Source organism: Epinephelus moara, chromosome 8 (genome assembly GCF_006386435.1).
Source record: "Epinephelus moara isolate mb chromosome 8, YSFRI_EMoa_1.0, whole genome shotgun sequence".
NCBI classification, from domain to species: Eukaryota; Metazoa; Chordata; class Actinopteri; order Perciformes; family Serranidae; genus Epinephelus; species Epinephelus moara.
Window position 1 is genome coordinate 29,284,766 of NC_065513.1, and position 12,752 is coordinate 29,297,517.

At 40.1% G+C, this 12,752-nt stretch overlaps 1 protein-coding gene across 1 annotated transcript; it reads left to right on the forward strand.

Annotated features, from left to right (window-relative positions):
* The first annotated feature begins 257 nt into the window (after nucleotides 1–257).
* Nucleotides 258–12,222, forward strand: mrps27 (mitochondrial ribosomal protein S27). Its single transcript, XM_050051717.1, has 11 exons — nucleotides 258–354; nucleotides 653–730; nucleotides 2,667–2,737; nucleotides 2,864–2,922; nucleotides 3,544–3,658; nucleotides 4,881–4,959; nucleotides 7,359–7,474; nucleotides 7,630–7,732; nucleotides 7,817–7,959; nucleotides 9,451–9,612; nucleotides 11,729–12,222. Exons 1-11 carry the CDS (start codon nucleotides 282–284, stop codon nucleotides 11,975–11,977), a joined length of 1,248 nt encoding a protein of 415 aa, XP_049907674.1. The 5' UTR covers nucleotides 258–281; the 3' UTR covers nucleotides 11,978–12,222.
* The last annotated feature ends 530 nt before the right edge of the window (nucleotides 12,223–12,752 follow it).

Genomic DNA, 12,752 nt, shown 5'->3' on the forward strand with positions numbered 1-12,752 from the left:
CTTTAATAGACTAAATGGTTGGAGGTTTTGTTGTAAATAAAGATTGGGGGAAAAAAATGTTGATTCGGGCTCTTTTTGCGTATTACAGCGTTATTCACCGTGAATGTTTGCCTAAATACTTTTTCTGTACAAAGGACTAATTTATAAGATTTTCGTTATGTTTGCTAGATTATTTTTACAGTCTATGACTAGGTCTCACTTTTGGTATAACCCGTTTATGTCAGTTTAAGTGACGTATTAACCCCCCCCCTGTCCTGTACAGAAAATGGTATCGTCCAAAGATGGCAGCCTCCGTGTGGAAGCGATGTGTGACTTCAGCTGTCAAAGTTAAATGTTTATCTCCGTCTCTGTTAGGTAAATACATCTTGAATCAAGCCACGATTAAGTCATAGTTTGAAACGGATGCATTTCTTTGCATAACTTTAATTTCTTTGTCCTTCATTGTCGTTATTTGGGTGTTTAAGAGCTAAATGTCCGCAGTTCATGTTGTTAGCTAAATGTGGCTACATTAACCGGCTAACGTTACTTTCAAAACTCAGGTTTTAACACTCTGCTGTTTGCTGTCTCTATGATTCCTTAAAGTAATGTTTACCAGCTTATATACGTGTGGTACTTGTATTTACGTGACCTAGATGACTGTTTGCCTTTGCAGCCAGAAGATGGTTGCTCTCAGCAGCTTACACAGACACCAAAGTGTGGGAGGCGAGAGAGAAAGATCCTCACAACCTGGGTAAGAGATTCAGCTTATAATGCTAATATGCTCACACTACAGTTAATACAGTAGTGTGAATGTCTGTCTATATGTGACTGTATGTACAAACAGTCTTTGAGTTATAGACCCAGACTGGTGACCTTTCCAGGTAGGGATGATCTCCTGCACTTGATAAGCAGTTTAAATAGAGAATGGGTGGACAAAGCACAGGTTATGCTTTGCTTGCAGGCAAAAAGAGGACACATTTCTGTGCTACTCTGATGCTGTAAGCTGTAAAGTATAAACTGGTAAAGATGCAGCCCCTTAGTTGGGAGATATAAGGTTTAAGTTATTTTATTGTCTCCCACGGGAGAATATTATCTCGGGTTTAGGGAAATTGCTGCATCAAAACCAAAAATTTAAAATGACATACATCAAATAAGAAAACACGTGCAGATGCTAGCCTGAGATCAAACATCCCGCCAGTTAGTCACAAAGCCATTCACTCTGTTTAAAACTGAAGTGAAAACAGCCTACACACCTTAATACATTAATTACAAGCAAAAAATATGTCTCACTTGACATGCTTATAAGCAAACACACGATCAGTGAAAAATGCGGAGTGCCTCCCTACCCTTCTGCCTATCTTCCAGGAGTTGTCTGCTGATCATAATCAGTTTAACTGACAGAGGGTAAAATTATGGTGATAACCAGGGATGCACGATGATGTCGATATTGGCTTTAAAATGAAATATCAGAATCGGCCAACATGCTTTTCTTAATTTGCACAATGAATGAATGAATAATATATATACTGAAAGGTATTGTAGTTCGTGTCTCCATCTGCTGGTGGGCCATCACTATAAGAATATGCATGCATGTTATTATGTTACTTCCACGACAGAAGAGACTTGATGATCACTAACATTTAGTAGAAAAAAGTGGATATATCAATATAGGTATCGGTCATTGGTCAATTGAGGTGTTACCTATCAGCATATCGCATATCCTTAAAAAATCCGATGTCCTGCATCCCTATTTATAATGATTGGGCTTCCGTAAGGGGTCTTCCAGAATTCATGAGCACATACTCAGAGTTCAGTACATGAGAAGGCTCAGATAAAATCCCGTTGGCCTTCCTGCTGGATATCAGACCTTTAGGTACAACCTGAAATTCATCAAAAGTTCTCAAAGTTGGCATTGAACGCCTTGTCAAATGCTATTTTCTCCTTTGATAAAATGTTCACTGACTTAAATCATAATTTTGACTTTTCTCTTCGTTGTATTTTAAGTAAAGTTATAATATAGTGCAGTGTATATTGTGTTTAATTTTTGTTAAACACCGAAGTCATACTTGTTTTGTAATATGTATTATGTTCCTCAACCTAAGATATCAAAAGTACGGTCTGGGTTTTGACACTGAAACTCAAATATTGTAAAAACACCATCATTGATATCTAGCTCTACTATGATCACTGGTTACACATGAGATGAAATGTGACATGTAGCTGACATATATCCACATCCAGGGGTACTGGTTGCAGATAATCTAACGTCAAAAGAATGATGACATACTTACGTTGCATGAAAAAGCTGAATGCAGCAGTCCAGCACCAAATGTTACTCTGTGTGCACTTGATGAGCACAGGGTGGCAGTGTAATGCTGCAGCCTCATGGTGCTCGGAGCGGTAACTGTTCAATAGTGTGGATAGAATTACACTCAGAGTGTTATGGCATAAGTGAAAAGAAAAATAATAATACTAAAGTTTTGAGATTAACTATTTTGAGTAAGGATCACAATTGATGATAAAAAATGTGATGACATAATCAAATACCTTTTTATTTGGTGCTGTTATGTCTCAAGCAGTGTATCATATTGGCATGTTGTATTGTAATAGAAATTCTGAAAAGTTTGTTCATGACATTATAAATTGTATTATAGTCTTGTTTTGGTTTTGGTTTTCTTAACGTACAGCTGTACTGGCCACCAATATGGACCTGACATATGAAAGGAATTTCCCAGTTAGCTCTCTGACTGTGTCACGGGTAAGCTCTACATTTAAATCGCTTGTATTTTATTTGTTTGTGGTAAAACTGTCGCTGATAAATCAACAAATACATTTTAATTTGACGGCAGAAGTTTGCAACAACTGTTTATTTTTTGTGTTTCAGTTTGTTGACAACATTTCATCTCGAGAGGAAGTCGATCAGGCGGAGTACTACCTTTACAAGTAAGATGGATCCTTTTTTACTCCTTCTGAATCAGTATCTGCATCTTCACGTCTGTGTCAGACCTCTGCTGCTTCCTTGGTTTTTGTGGCACCGAGTTGTGTGTGCTTTTCTTGGAATGAATTGTCTGTTTAGTTTGTCTGTTTTGGTTTATGTTGGGTCACATGCTTTTCTTTGTTCGGGGCAACTCCAGACCTTTCCTGTTTACTCCTTCCTCTGGAATCTGCACCCATTCTTGTGATTACAAGATTTAGTATATTTCACAATTGCACCCTCGTTCACGGTGCATTCATTTTCATAATTGGTTGAAAATTGGATATCTGCCCTTTCACTTTGGGGAGTTTGTAAACAATAATTATCCTTATTAATACATTAAACTGTTTTTGAGACGTGTTTGTGTTGATTATTAGTGCTGAGTTTTTAGGATGAAGCTGTCAGATTGGCTGTTTGCTCTTCTGTTGGTTCAGCTACTGAAATAGTTTCTTGTGACAGTCAAATGTGGTCGCATATCACTTCTCCTCTTCCTGTCATCTTATCTTGCACATTAATAAAGTAGAACTGTGATAGACGTATAAAAAAAACCCAAACATGTTTTTTTTCTTTTCTTTTTTTTCTCTCTCCAGATTTCGTCACAGTCCAAACTGCTGGTACCTGAGAGACTGGACCATTCACAGTTGGGTCAGGCAGTGTCTAAAATATGGGGCCAGAGAGAAGGCCCTGCACACACTTAAAAACAAGGTACACGGCATATAATAATCTCCCCTTCTTAAAGGGATACGTAAAGGGATTTTTAACCAGCTTTGTATCATCTTGCCAGCGCCCAGATCTCCCTGCTCATTTCTCAACTCAAATTGGGCTGTTGCTACTACAGATTGTACTTCCACATTTCCGTATGCCTGCCACTACGGACATAAAGAGTATAGAAGAAGAGAAACATGTTTTGGGTTACTGTTTAACTGTAAGCCAGCTGCCATATTGTTTCCTGTGTCAAAACGGCCAAGCTCGGGCTGCCTAGTAGCTCACTTGGTAGAGTAGGGGCCCCATGTACAAAGGCTTTGTCCTTGTTGCAGCAGCTGGGGGTTTTGACTCCGACCTGCGGCCCTTTGCTGCATGTTGTCCCCCTGCTACACCAATACTGTCCTATCAATTAAAGGCAAAAAAAACTAAAAAAAACATATCAAAAGAAACAGCCAAGCTTGCGTTATGTCACCCACCAGTGGGAGCATTTATTGGTCTGGTTTGGTGCAGTGCATTCTGGTAGTTGTAGGTTTTCTACCTCTTGAGCAGCAGCGAATGACACAGTCCTTTCCCGCATTCTTCTCTGATCACGTAGCACCAATTTCAAAACTATTTGTGTCTTTCTGATGCATAGATAGCCCAGTTTTATAGAAATACCATCTTTCTAGCAGTGAAATACTTCTTTAAAACCATAAACCGAACACAGAGGACTCTTTGGTCAATATAAAGGAAACCCATCTTTATAATCAGAGAGGAAATCTGATAAGAGGCTCCTGATCAGGGCCGACAGCTGCAGTTATCTGGCAGTGTGATCCAATTTTAACCTCCCAGATGCATTTTCAAACTAATCTGAGCAGCGCAAATAACATCAAACATGTTTGACATTTTCAGCCCAGCGTGCGTACTGCTCCTGAGCGAGTCGTAGTATCTGGGAATCGCTGAATTATTCCAAAAGCAGAGATGCGCACCAGCCAATTATGTGTTTACAGTGAGGTAAAGCGGAGCGTGCTCAGTCAGTATGGCCACCTCTGATGTTGTTTTGATTGGTGTCATGTAACTGTGAGATAAGAGGTTTCAGTGTCAGTGATGCATTAGGAACCAGCAGTTGTGTTATTGTGTGATATACTGTGGAACCTCTTTACCAAATCATGAGGGGTAAACAGTGAATGTTCACGCATAAATAATGCAAAAGAATTGTGTTTGTTTATGTGTGTGTGTGCAGGTCCAGTATGGGATATTTCCTGATGACTTCACCTTCAACCTGCTCATAGATTCTTACATTAAGGATGGAGACTTAAAAAGTAAGGCCTTTTTAAAGCATGTTTTTAATGAAATATTTGGGGAAAATAAGGGTCAGACAGACTGACATAAAGTGAAACCGCTGCAGGCACATTCTTGTTGACTGGAGTTAAAACAGACTGTCTGTCAAACCACTAAAATCAGATTTCAAACATTTCTTTCCTTGTTTGTAAAAGACAGAGGTGAAGGGGAAGCCTGTTATTTTTTCTGTAATAACAGTAGACAGTAAACAATACATCATTTTTGGCACAAAGTGAAGGCACATTGATAATATTACAGTGTTTTCAGTTGCATGTTGAACTTTAGTGTTTATGCTGTATGACTGTATGACTTATTGTCTACGCTTGAAGGCGCCACCTGTCAGATTGAAGGTGGAAAAAGGAGTCCTTTTTATTATGGCACTTGGTCTTGGAATGACCTGCAGGCTAGACGCAGAGTAGACTCCCTCGTCTCTCTAACCATTTTTTAAACTGGTCTTGCTACTATTTATAACAATCTTGGCATGTCTTGATGCCATTTTATATATGTATTGTACATTATTTCTATACACTCAACATCTTTTGATGAGTGGACAGTAGTTGATCACTCTGTACCATTTATTATGTAGTGTTTAGTATTTTATTGTATGTATGTAAACGACATGTACTTGACGTAACTTGCTGTCTTCTTGGCCAGGTCATCACTGAAGTTGTTTTTTAACTGGTTAAATAAAGGTTAAAAAAAAGCAGTAAGTCTCAGGCAAAGGCAAAACCATTACATTTAATGTTTATTTGACAGGGACAAATACAGTTTACACAAAGAATAGTAGTAAAATTATCCAAGACATTGTTTCCCAGCATTTATAGCTACTGCTAAATTTCACTGCCTGTCCCAAGATCCCATTGACAAGTACTGCCTAAGTAACTAAAACCTGGTATATCTTATTCCTCAGTCTTATAAAGCTCTATCCAAAAAGCTATTAAACACATCAATGAGCCACATTGATGTTAGTAAGTACGTTTCCATCCACCTGCTGTTATGTGAATTTTCATTTTGTGCATTAAAAAAACCTGAATGGAAAAGTATGTATGACTGTATATAAAGATGTAAAAAAAAAAAAAAAAAATAGAGGTGAAAACCACAACATCTTGATAGCCCCCTGGCTGCAGTATAGGCCGTGAACCCCACCCCCTCCATGTTAGCAGATGGAACGTGGGCCGAATTAAAAGATCAAAATACACGTCAACTGAATTTTTCCCCAAAGATTGTTTCTGTTATTTTACGTTGCTGTTATCAAGCTGTTGTATGTTCAAGAGTTTGTTTTGCCAAAAAGTCTGCCATTTAATGCTATAAAAAAGGGAGTGTGATATCATGAATGGCAGCTGTGTGTGTGTGAGTTGCTGGGTTTATGCACGGGAATTCAATACTACAGCTCCACTTCCCACTGATGTGCAGACTCCAGCTCCAAATGACTTCCCCAGCACAAGATTGCAGGGCCCGTCTCCAGGATAATTTGGCTTCATTTTTGTATAGAGGGAGGAAGTGGATACACATTGTCCATCTTTATATACAGTCTGTGGTCTGGACCAATGTGATGAGGAGACTGTGACATTTCTCAAATTAATACATGAAACAAACATAAGTAGTTTTTGTTCGTTTGTGGTTTGACTGGTGCTCTTCGTAACCAAAGTGGATAAATGACACCAAACTGGAGAATTAGTGCCACAGACTGTTGTTTATGTTGATGAATAGTCACATCCAGCAGTAGTAGATGATGCATTGATTAGCATTTTCTTTTAATTTTTGTTTGAAATCGGGCTAAATTTCAATGGAAACTTTTTTTCACTTCAGTAAAGGTGACCAGAGCAGTGACTCAAAGGTTGCAATGGCAGCAATGGAATATGATATTCATGACTATGTTTTCATTAATTTATAATCACCAAAAACAAAAATCATTGTGTTTTTGTTACCTCAGAATGAGCCGTTTATATCTAACATTTCCTCTGAGTTTCTACTGTAGCCCAGAATGGACAAGTCAAACACTGGCTCTAAATTGCGCCATTCTCGTTCTCACATTGGCCACTGTAGTTCCCCCATATGCTTGGCACAAAGGAGAGGTGTCTGTTACGCAGCCTCACTGCATTCTGTTAAATGCTTTTGATTGTAAAACTTAATCTCCTTAATGCTCCCACCCTGCTGAGTCATTTAATTTTATAACTGAAAGGAAATCCCTGTTTTATCGGCTAACACTTAATTTAAGTAGTGTAACAATAACAGTTTACACAGCACTTATCTATAAAAGTATTCATAGTAGCCTTATAAGAAACAATTAAAGAATTTAAATGCTCACATACATTATAGAAATAAAAGAACAGAACTGTAAATGAGGAGCTGATGTAATGTTTTTGTTGTAATTATACAGGTGCGTGCTCGGTGGTCGAAGAGGTGATGCTTCAGGAGGCCTTCAACCTTCCCTCCACACAAATCCTGTCTCTGTATGCCGTGGGCAGTTACCTAGCAACCAGACCACAACTCACTGTGAGTGAAACAGCAGCAACATGGGAGGTGTCATGAAAACAGATGATAGCAGAATATTGTTATGCTTGGAAATACAGTACATCAACACATATATGTTGCAGCAGGACTGACAAATATGCTCCAGATAAGATGCCTACACTTCTCTCTGTGTTCAGGTGTCAGAGGAGCGGGCGTTGGGAGCATCACTACTCATCTGTGGACTGACACAAGACAACACTATTGGCCTCAGCGCTCAGCTGCTTGGCAATGCTCTGCTGGGTGTGTATTTTAGCTTCCTCCCCCACTGTGTTATTTTGTTTTATGCTGTTTGTCTCATTTTTCAACTCCTCCTCCTTCATCCAGGCAAGGCGGAGATGTTGAAGGGCATACACGGCGTGTTCAAAGGGATGCCTCTTTTCTGGAGTCATGGGTATCTGGACCGAGCGCTGGATGTCATGGAGAGAGTGGCTGCTGCCTCTGGTGACGTCAAGCTGTCCAAAGACACAGTAAGGACATCAAATTCATTCGTATTTTATTTTGTGTGTAGTCATAATACCCAAAAAATCATCTGGTAAGGAAAAAATTTAAACATACATTACATTGCTATTTTTTTAAAGTATGTTCGTAAAAATCCCAAAACATGTCTAACATTAGGCAAAATACGGTCCTTGCATTGCTGATTTAAAATCTATTGCTGCATTGCCTGACCGTTAAAATGTCACTAGTATCACGTGATACACGCAGACCAGACCGACTTTGCTTCATCGCTAAGGCTGCGCCTCCTTTTTGGGAAACAAATCACGCACATCAGGAGAGAAACAGGAAAATGCAGCTGAAAAGCTGTTGTTTAGCAGGTTAAACAAGGCTTTTGCAGATTTAAGGTACATAAAATACTGAATATTTACTGACCCAAAATAACTACCTAAGACATCTTTAAAACACTCAGATCCATGGGATTTATTAACAAATAAAACAAGACAACAAAAATCCCAGGCTGAGAGGCAGCAGGACCAGCAGTCCCCACACCAGAGGCCTCTCTCCTCTGCTGCTGGTACATGAGCTCCTAAGCACCTCCTCCACGCCAGGTGCAGTGCACCTCGTTAAGCAATGCAGCACACCTGGGCAGATCTACAATGGAGGGAAAAGGGACAGCAGCACAGAACACATACAGCTGTAACAGTAGCAAGACCTAGCAGCGTGCTTATTGGCAACTGCCTGGAAATATGTGTGTAACAATGTATAGTGGTATCGCTGTACAGGCCTGTCCATCCATTCATTTTTCAGTCTTTGTTATTAATCTTCTCCACCCACTGTGGGTTTCGACGTCAAACAAACATATTTTCCCAAAGTTTTAAGACTGTTCTCGATTCAACTTTCTTTCAAACAGGAGTCTGTGTTGACACACACAGACACAGTAGAGACTGTTGTTACTTTCCAGGTGGGGCTCATGGCACAGACAGTCTTCATCTGCTGAGATGAAACACACACGCTGTCATATTGTTGTTATTTTTACATGTATGCACGAATACACAGTCGGGTGTAGTGCCTCTAATCCCCCCCAGTGCTGTCCAGTTCAATAGTCCAGCTTTGTCCATGTCTAATGAGATTTTGAAGAGCCTGGAGCACAGAGGATGTCTGTGAGAATCAACGCAACAGGAACTAAACGGCTTGTGTCAGACAGCGGCACAGCCATAATGCAGACAGAGCAGATAACACCGTAGGACAGAAGGGAAATATTACATCTCAAATGAAGGTGCTGGTGACCGCTGCCTCAGGTGACAGTTAATCTTACCTCTTCCTAAGATTAAGAGGTGAGGTGTCCGGCCTTTTTCATCATTACATGCCTGTTCTATTATCTAAAAAAAAAAGAAAGAAAAGGACTTGTCTTTTAAAGTTAAAAATATGTAACTTTTATTCAGGTAATTCAGTATAAATCAGATAAAGACTTTTCATGTTTCAATATTGCATCCTTAACATTCATTCTTGTTATTCTGCAGCTGGACCACATGAATGAGTTACTACAGGAGCTGTCTTCGACCTCAGACAGCGACTCCTCAGGAGAGGAGTCAGCAGGCGAAGAAGACAAGAAAGAGGAAGCTGTAGATGAAGATGATCAGGCCGAGCAGGCAAAGCTGCCTCAGTATGTCAGCAGATTCAAGGTGGGTGTTTGTTGTGTGCAGCAGGTGTGCTTTTATTGTACCAACTGAATTTCCTTAATTCTTCCTTGTTAGGGTGAACCAGTAAACATGATGAACAGTGTTTCCTGTCATGGCTCTGAGTGGGCCGCATACTGAGGGTTTTTAATTTAATTTTAAACACTTCATCGAATACTAAGAGACACATTTGAGACACAATCAGCAGTATAAGACAAAGTTTTTGAGTCAGTGATCTTAAAGATGGGCAAAGTGCGTCATTGTTACCCATTCTTCCTATTCTTAAGATGAGACTCTGTGGCCCAGAGCAGTGTTCATGTCCATGAGCGATGCTCTCTGCTGGTTGGGCCACCTCCATGATAATAATAGTATCACAGTGATTAAGCAGGCAGGATGCCGCCTTTCCACCGATTCTGTTTTGTCAGTTTAATCTGGCTTTGCTCTGTTGTCAAATGCAGAGGGAAATGTTTTTATTAATGGCCATTTAATGATTTAACTGAAAGATGGTTTCATTGGTGGCTCTCTGATCTGATCAACAATTTTTTTTACCACACTTCTACTGTGGCTCCGTATTTAAAGTGCCATCTTGAGTTTCTTTTTACTTTCAGCGTTACTCACCAAGACACAGTGTATATTTTCCTTGAGGTTTACCAGATGTGTTGAACACATTTCCCTCCTCATGAAGCATTTTCCTCCACGTTTGCACACTTTTCATTTCCTGCCTTTGTTGGCACATTAGTGTGTTTATTGACATGTTACCACCACCTGTTTATTAGTGGAAATTTGAAACTACTCGCTGGAATAAAAACCCCAAAACCCAACCCAAAAAAACATTGCTCCGTAGTTTTAATGGTGGTCAGAAGCTCCACAGGGATCCTTCAAGGTGTGACATCTTTTACTCATCAAGTTGGTGTCTCCTCATATCAGCCAGTAAGTGTGGTCTGTTGCTGGTCCACCAAAAGTAAAGCTGCATTGAAAGGGCTACAAACAAACATGTTGGTTCAAAGCAGTTATTGGGTTCATTGGGCCTTTAACATCTGAAGGAAACAGAGATGGACGACTGTTATAGAGCTCATTTATAAGAAAAATTTGCCATCTTTTAAGTGGATGTCCACTCAGTGTTGATTGAAGCACTGAATTCCTGTTGTTTCTCCTCCATCCAGCACCATCATTTGGCATGACAGTAATATAGTTGAAGGCAAAGAAGATCCACATGCTATTTCAGCTTGAGGAGAGCAGAATCCTTTAACAGGTGCAGAGAAATGCACTTCAGGGGCTGTATTCACAAAGCTTTTCCTAGTAATAAGAGTTGCTCCTAATGACAAAATTCTAAGAAAAATCTTAGACCATAAAAACGCTCCTAAGGTGAAAACCTGTTAGGAGTAGAGAGGAGGACTTTTAAGAGGCTTAAGAGTTACTTAAGGAGAGAAGAAAATGATGGAAACACAAAGAGGTCGGAAAAATATTTTCCAAACGCTGCATGACTGAGTACATGAAATGCAACAAATAAGATGGTGCAGGAATAAGATGTGTGGTTGATCTCATTAGGAATACACACACATTTTCCACCTAACGCTATAACGCCAGAAATAAAGTGATCAATACCAAGATATCTGGAAAAATGCAGCAGTGCAGCAGTGATGACTTGTGTCTGTCTCAACCTTCCATCAGCAGAGTGATCACACTAACAATGACAACACTTTCACAGTCAGCAGTTCATTTCATTTCCACTGGGTGTCCACCCCTTGCAGGCTCACTAAAGGGTTTGTCCGTCAGAACCAATCCCATCTGCTAAAAGCAATCATCACACCTAGCAATGGGGTCAACCACACCTCCCCACAAAAAAGTTTTTGTCCCTTCCTCGCTCAGAGTTGCTCTGAGAATTTTCCTAAATCACTCCTAAGCTAGGACTCCTTACTAAAAGTTTTGAGGCTTAGTCAGGAGCTTTCTGAATCAGAAATCCAGACCTTAATGTATTTTACTGCCTGTGACTCCAGATAACCAGCCAACCTTTGAAATGAAGAGCCCACTGGTTTGGAGGGTTTCACTCAAGTCATTTAAATGATGTGATGAGGTCAATGTTGGGTGCTTCAACTTCCTTTTGGTTTCCCTGCCTCTACAGGAACTCAGCAGTCAGCTGGAGTCTCAGGGTAAAGTCGACTCTGCCTCCTTCCAGGCTTTAGTAACGGCTCTGGCCCAAGAGAACTTGGCCACTGTGGAGAAACCCGACTTGGAGCAGTATGAGAGGCGGGTGCAGGCCTGGGAGTCTGAGAAAAGGCAGCTGATCCAGAGAGAGAAGGAGATGAGGGAGAAGGCCGAGCAGGAGAAACTGGAGCGCTTAGCAGGCAAAGCTGCAGCCCAGCAGGCGTAGAGATGATGGAGATGGAGGGAATCAACATCACTGAACTGTCCACTGAGTATGCACATTAATATTATGTAAGAGGAGATTTATGTCTGTTAAATTGTGAAACATTGTCATCATTACATCTGTTTGTCACCAGTTGTAAATAACCATTGTTTTGTGCTAATGCAATAAGTATTGCTCTGTTTTTATAGAGTTAAATAAGGCCAATCATACATTGTCAAAATAAAATTCATTTCATTTGCAACAGAGAATGCGTGTCGCAGTTATTATTTCTCTGGGATGATGTAATTATCGGAACATATGCACATATTAATTGTTGAGCCTGACTGTCGGGTGACCTCATGTAAGCAAACAGAAGGGAAAGCTGTGGAGAGATCTCACCATCACATCTTCCCCCCACTCCTCCTTCTCTCTGCCTGCAGTCGTCTGTGTGTGTGCGTCTGTCAAAAGCTGTAAGTTTTCTCACAGGGGATTGAAAGGGGTATTGCACAGAAGAATTTGCTGATAAGCCACTCTACAAAAAAGCAAATTCTTTGGAAAGGAATGCATTTACTGTATGGGCAGAAACATTTTTGTTCACAAAGGAAAACATAAATCCTGCAGTAGAGATCCTGATAACTTAGAATAGACCCTAAGTGAACTTCTGTGTTTGTTAAAAACTGAAAATATATTTATGACAATGCATCAGCTCATACACAAACAGCACTCACTGGTAAAAACCGCACATGTTAACTGGCAAATAGAGTAAAGCCCGCATTGTTTAGACTCCACAGAAAGATAA

What these genes read in the sequence shown, in the direction of transcription:
- mrps27 (XM_050051717.1), top strand. Translation starts at nt 282, where the DNA reads ATGGCAGCCTCCGTGTGGAAGCGATGTGTGACTTCAGCTGTCAAAGTT. An exon ending in TAAGGATGGAGACTTAAAAA is followed by an intron (nt 4,960 to 7,358) that starts GTAAGGCCTTTT and finishes GTAATTATACAG; the next exon opens with GTGCGTGCTCGGTGGTCGAA. An exon ending in CAACCAGACCACAACTCACT is followed by an intron (nt 7,475 to 7,629) that starts GTGAGTGAAACA and finishes CTCTGTGTTCAG; the next exon opens with GTGTCAGAGGAGCGGGCGTT.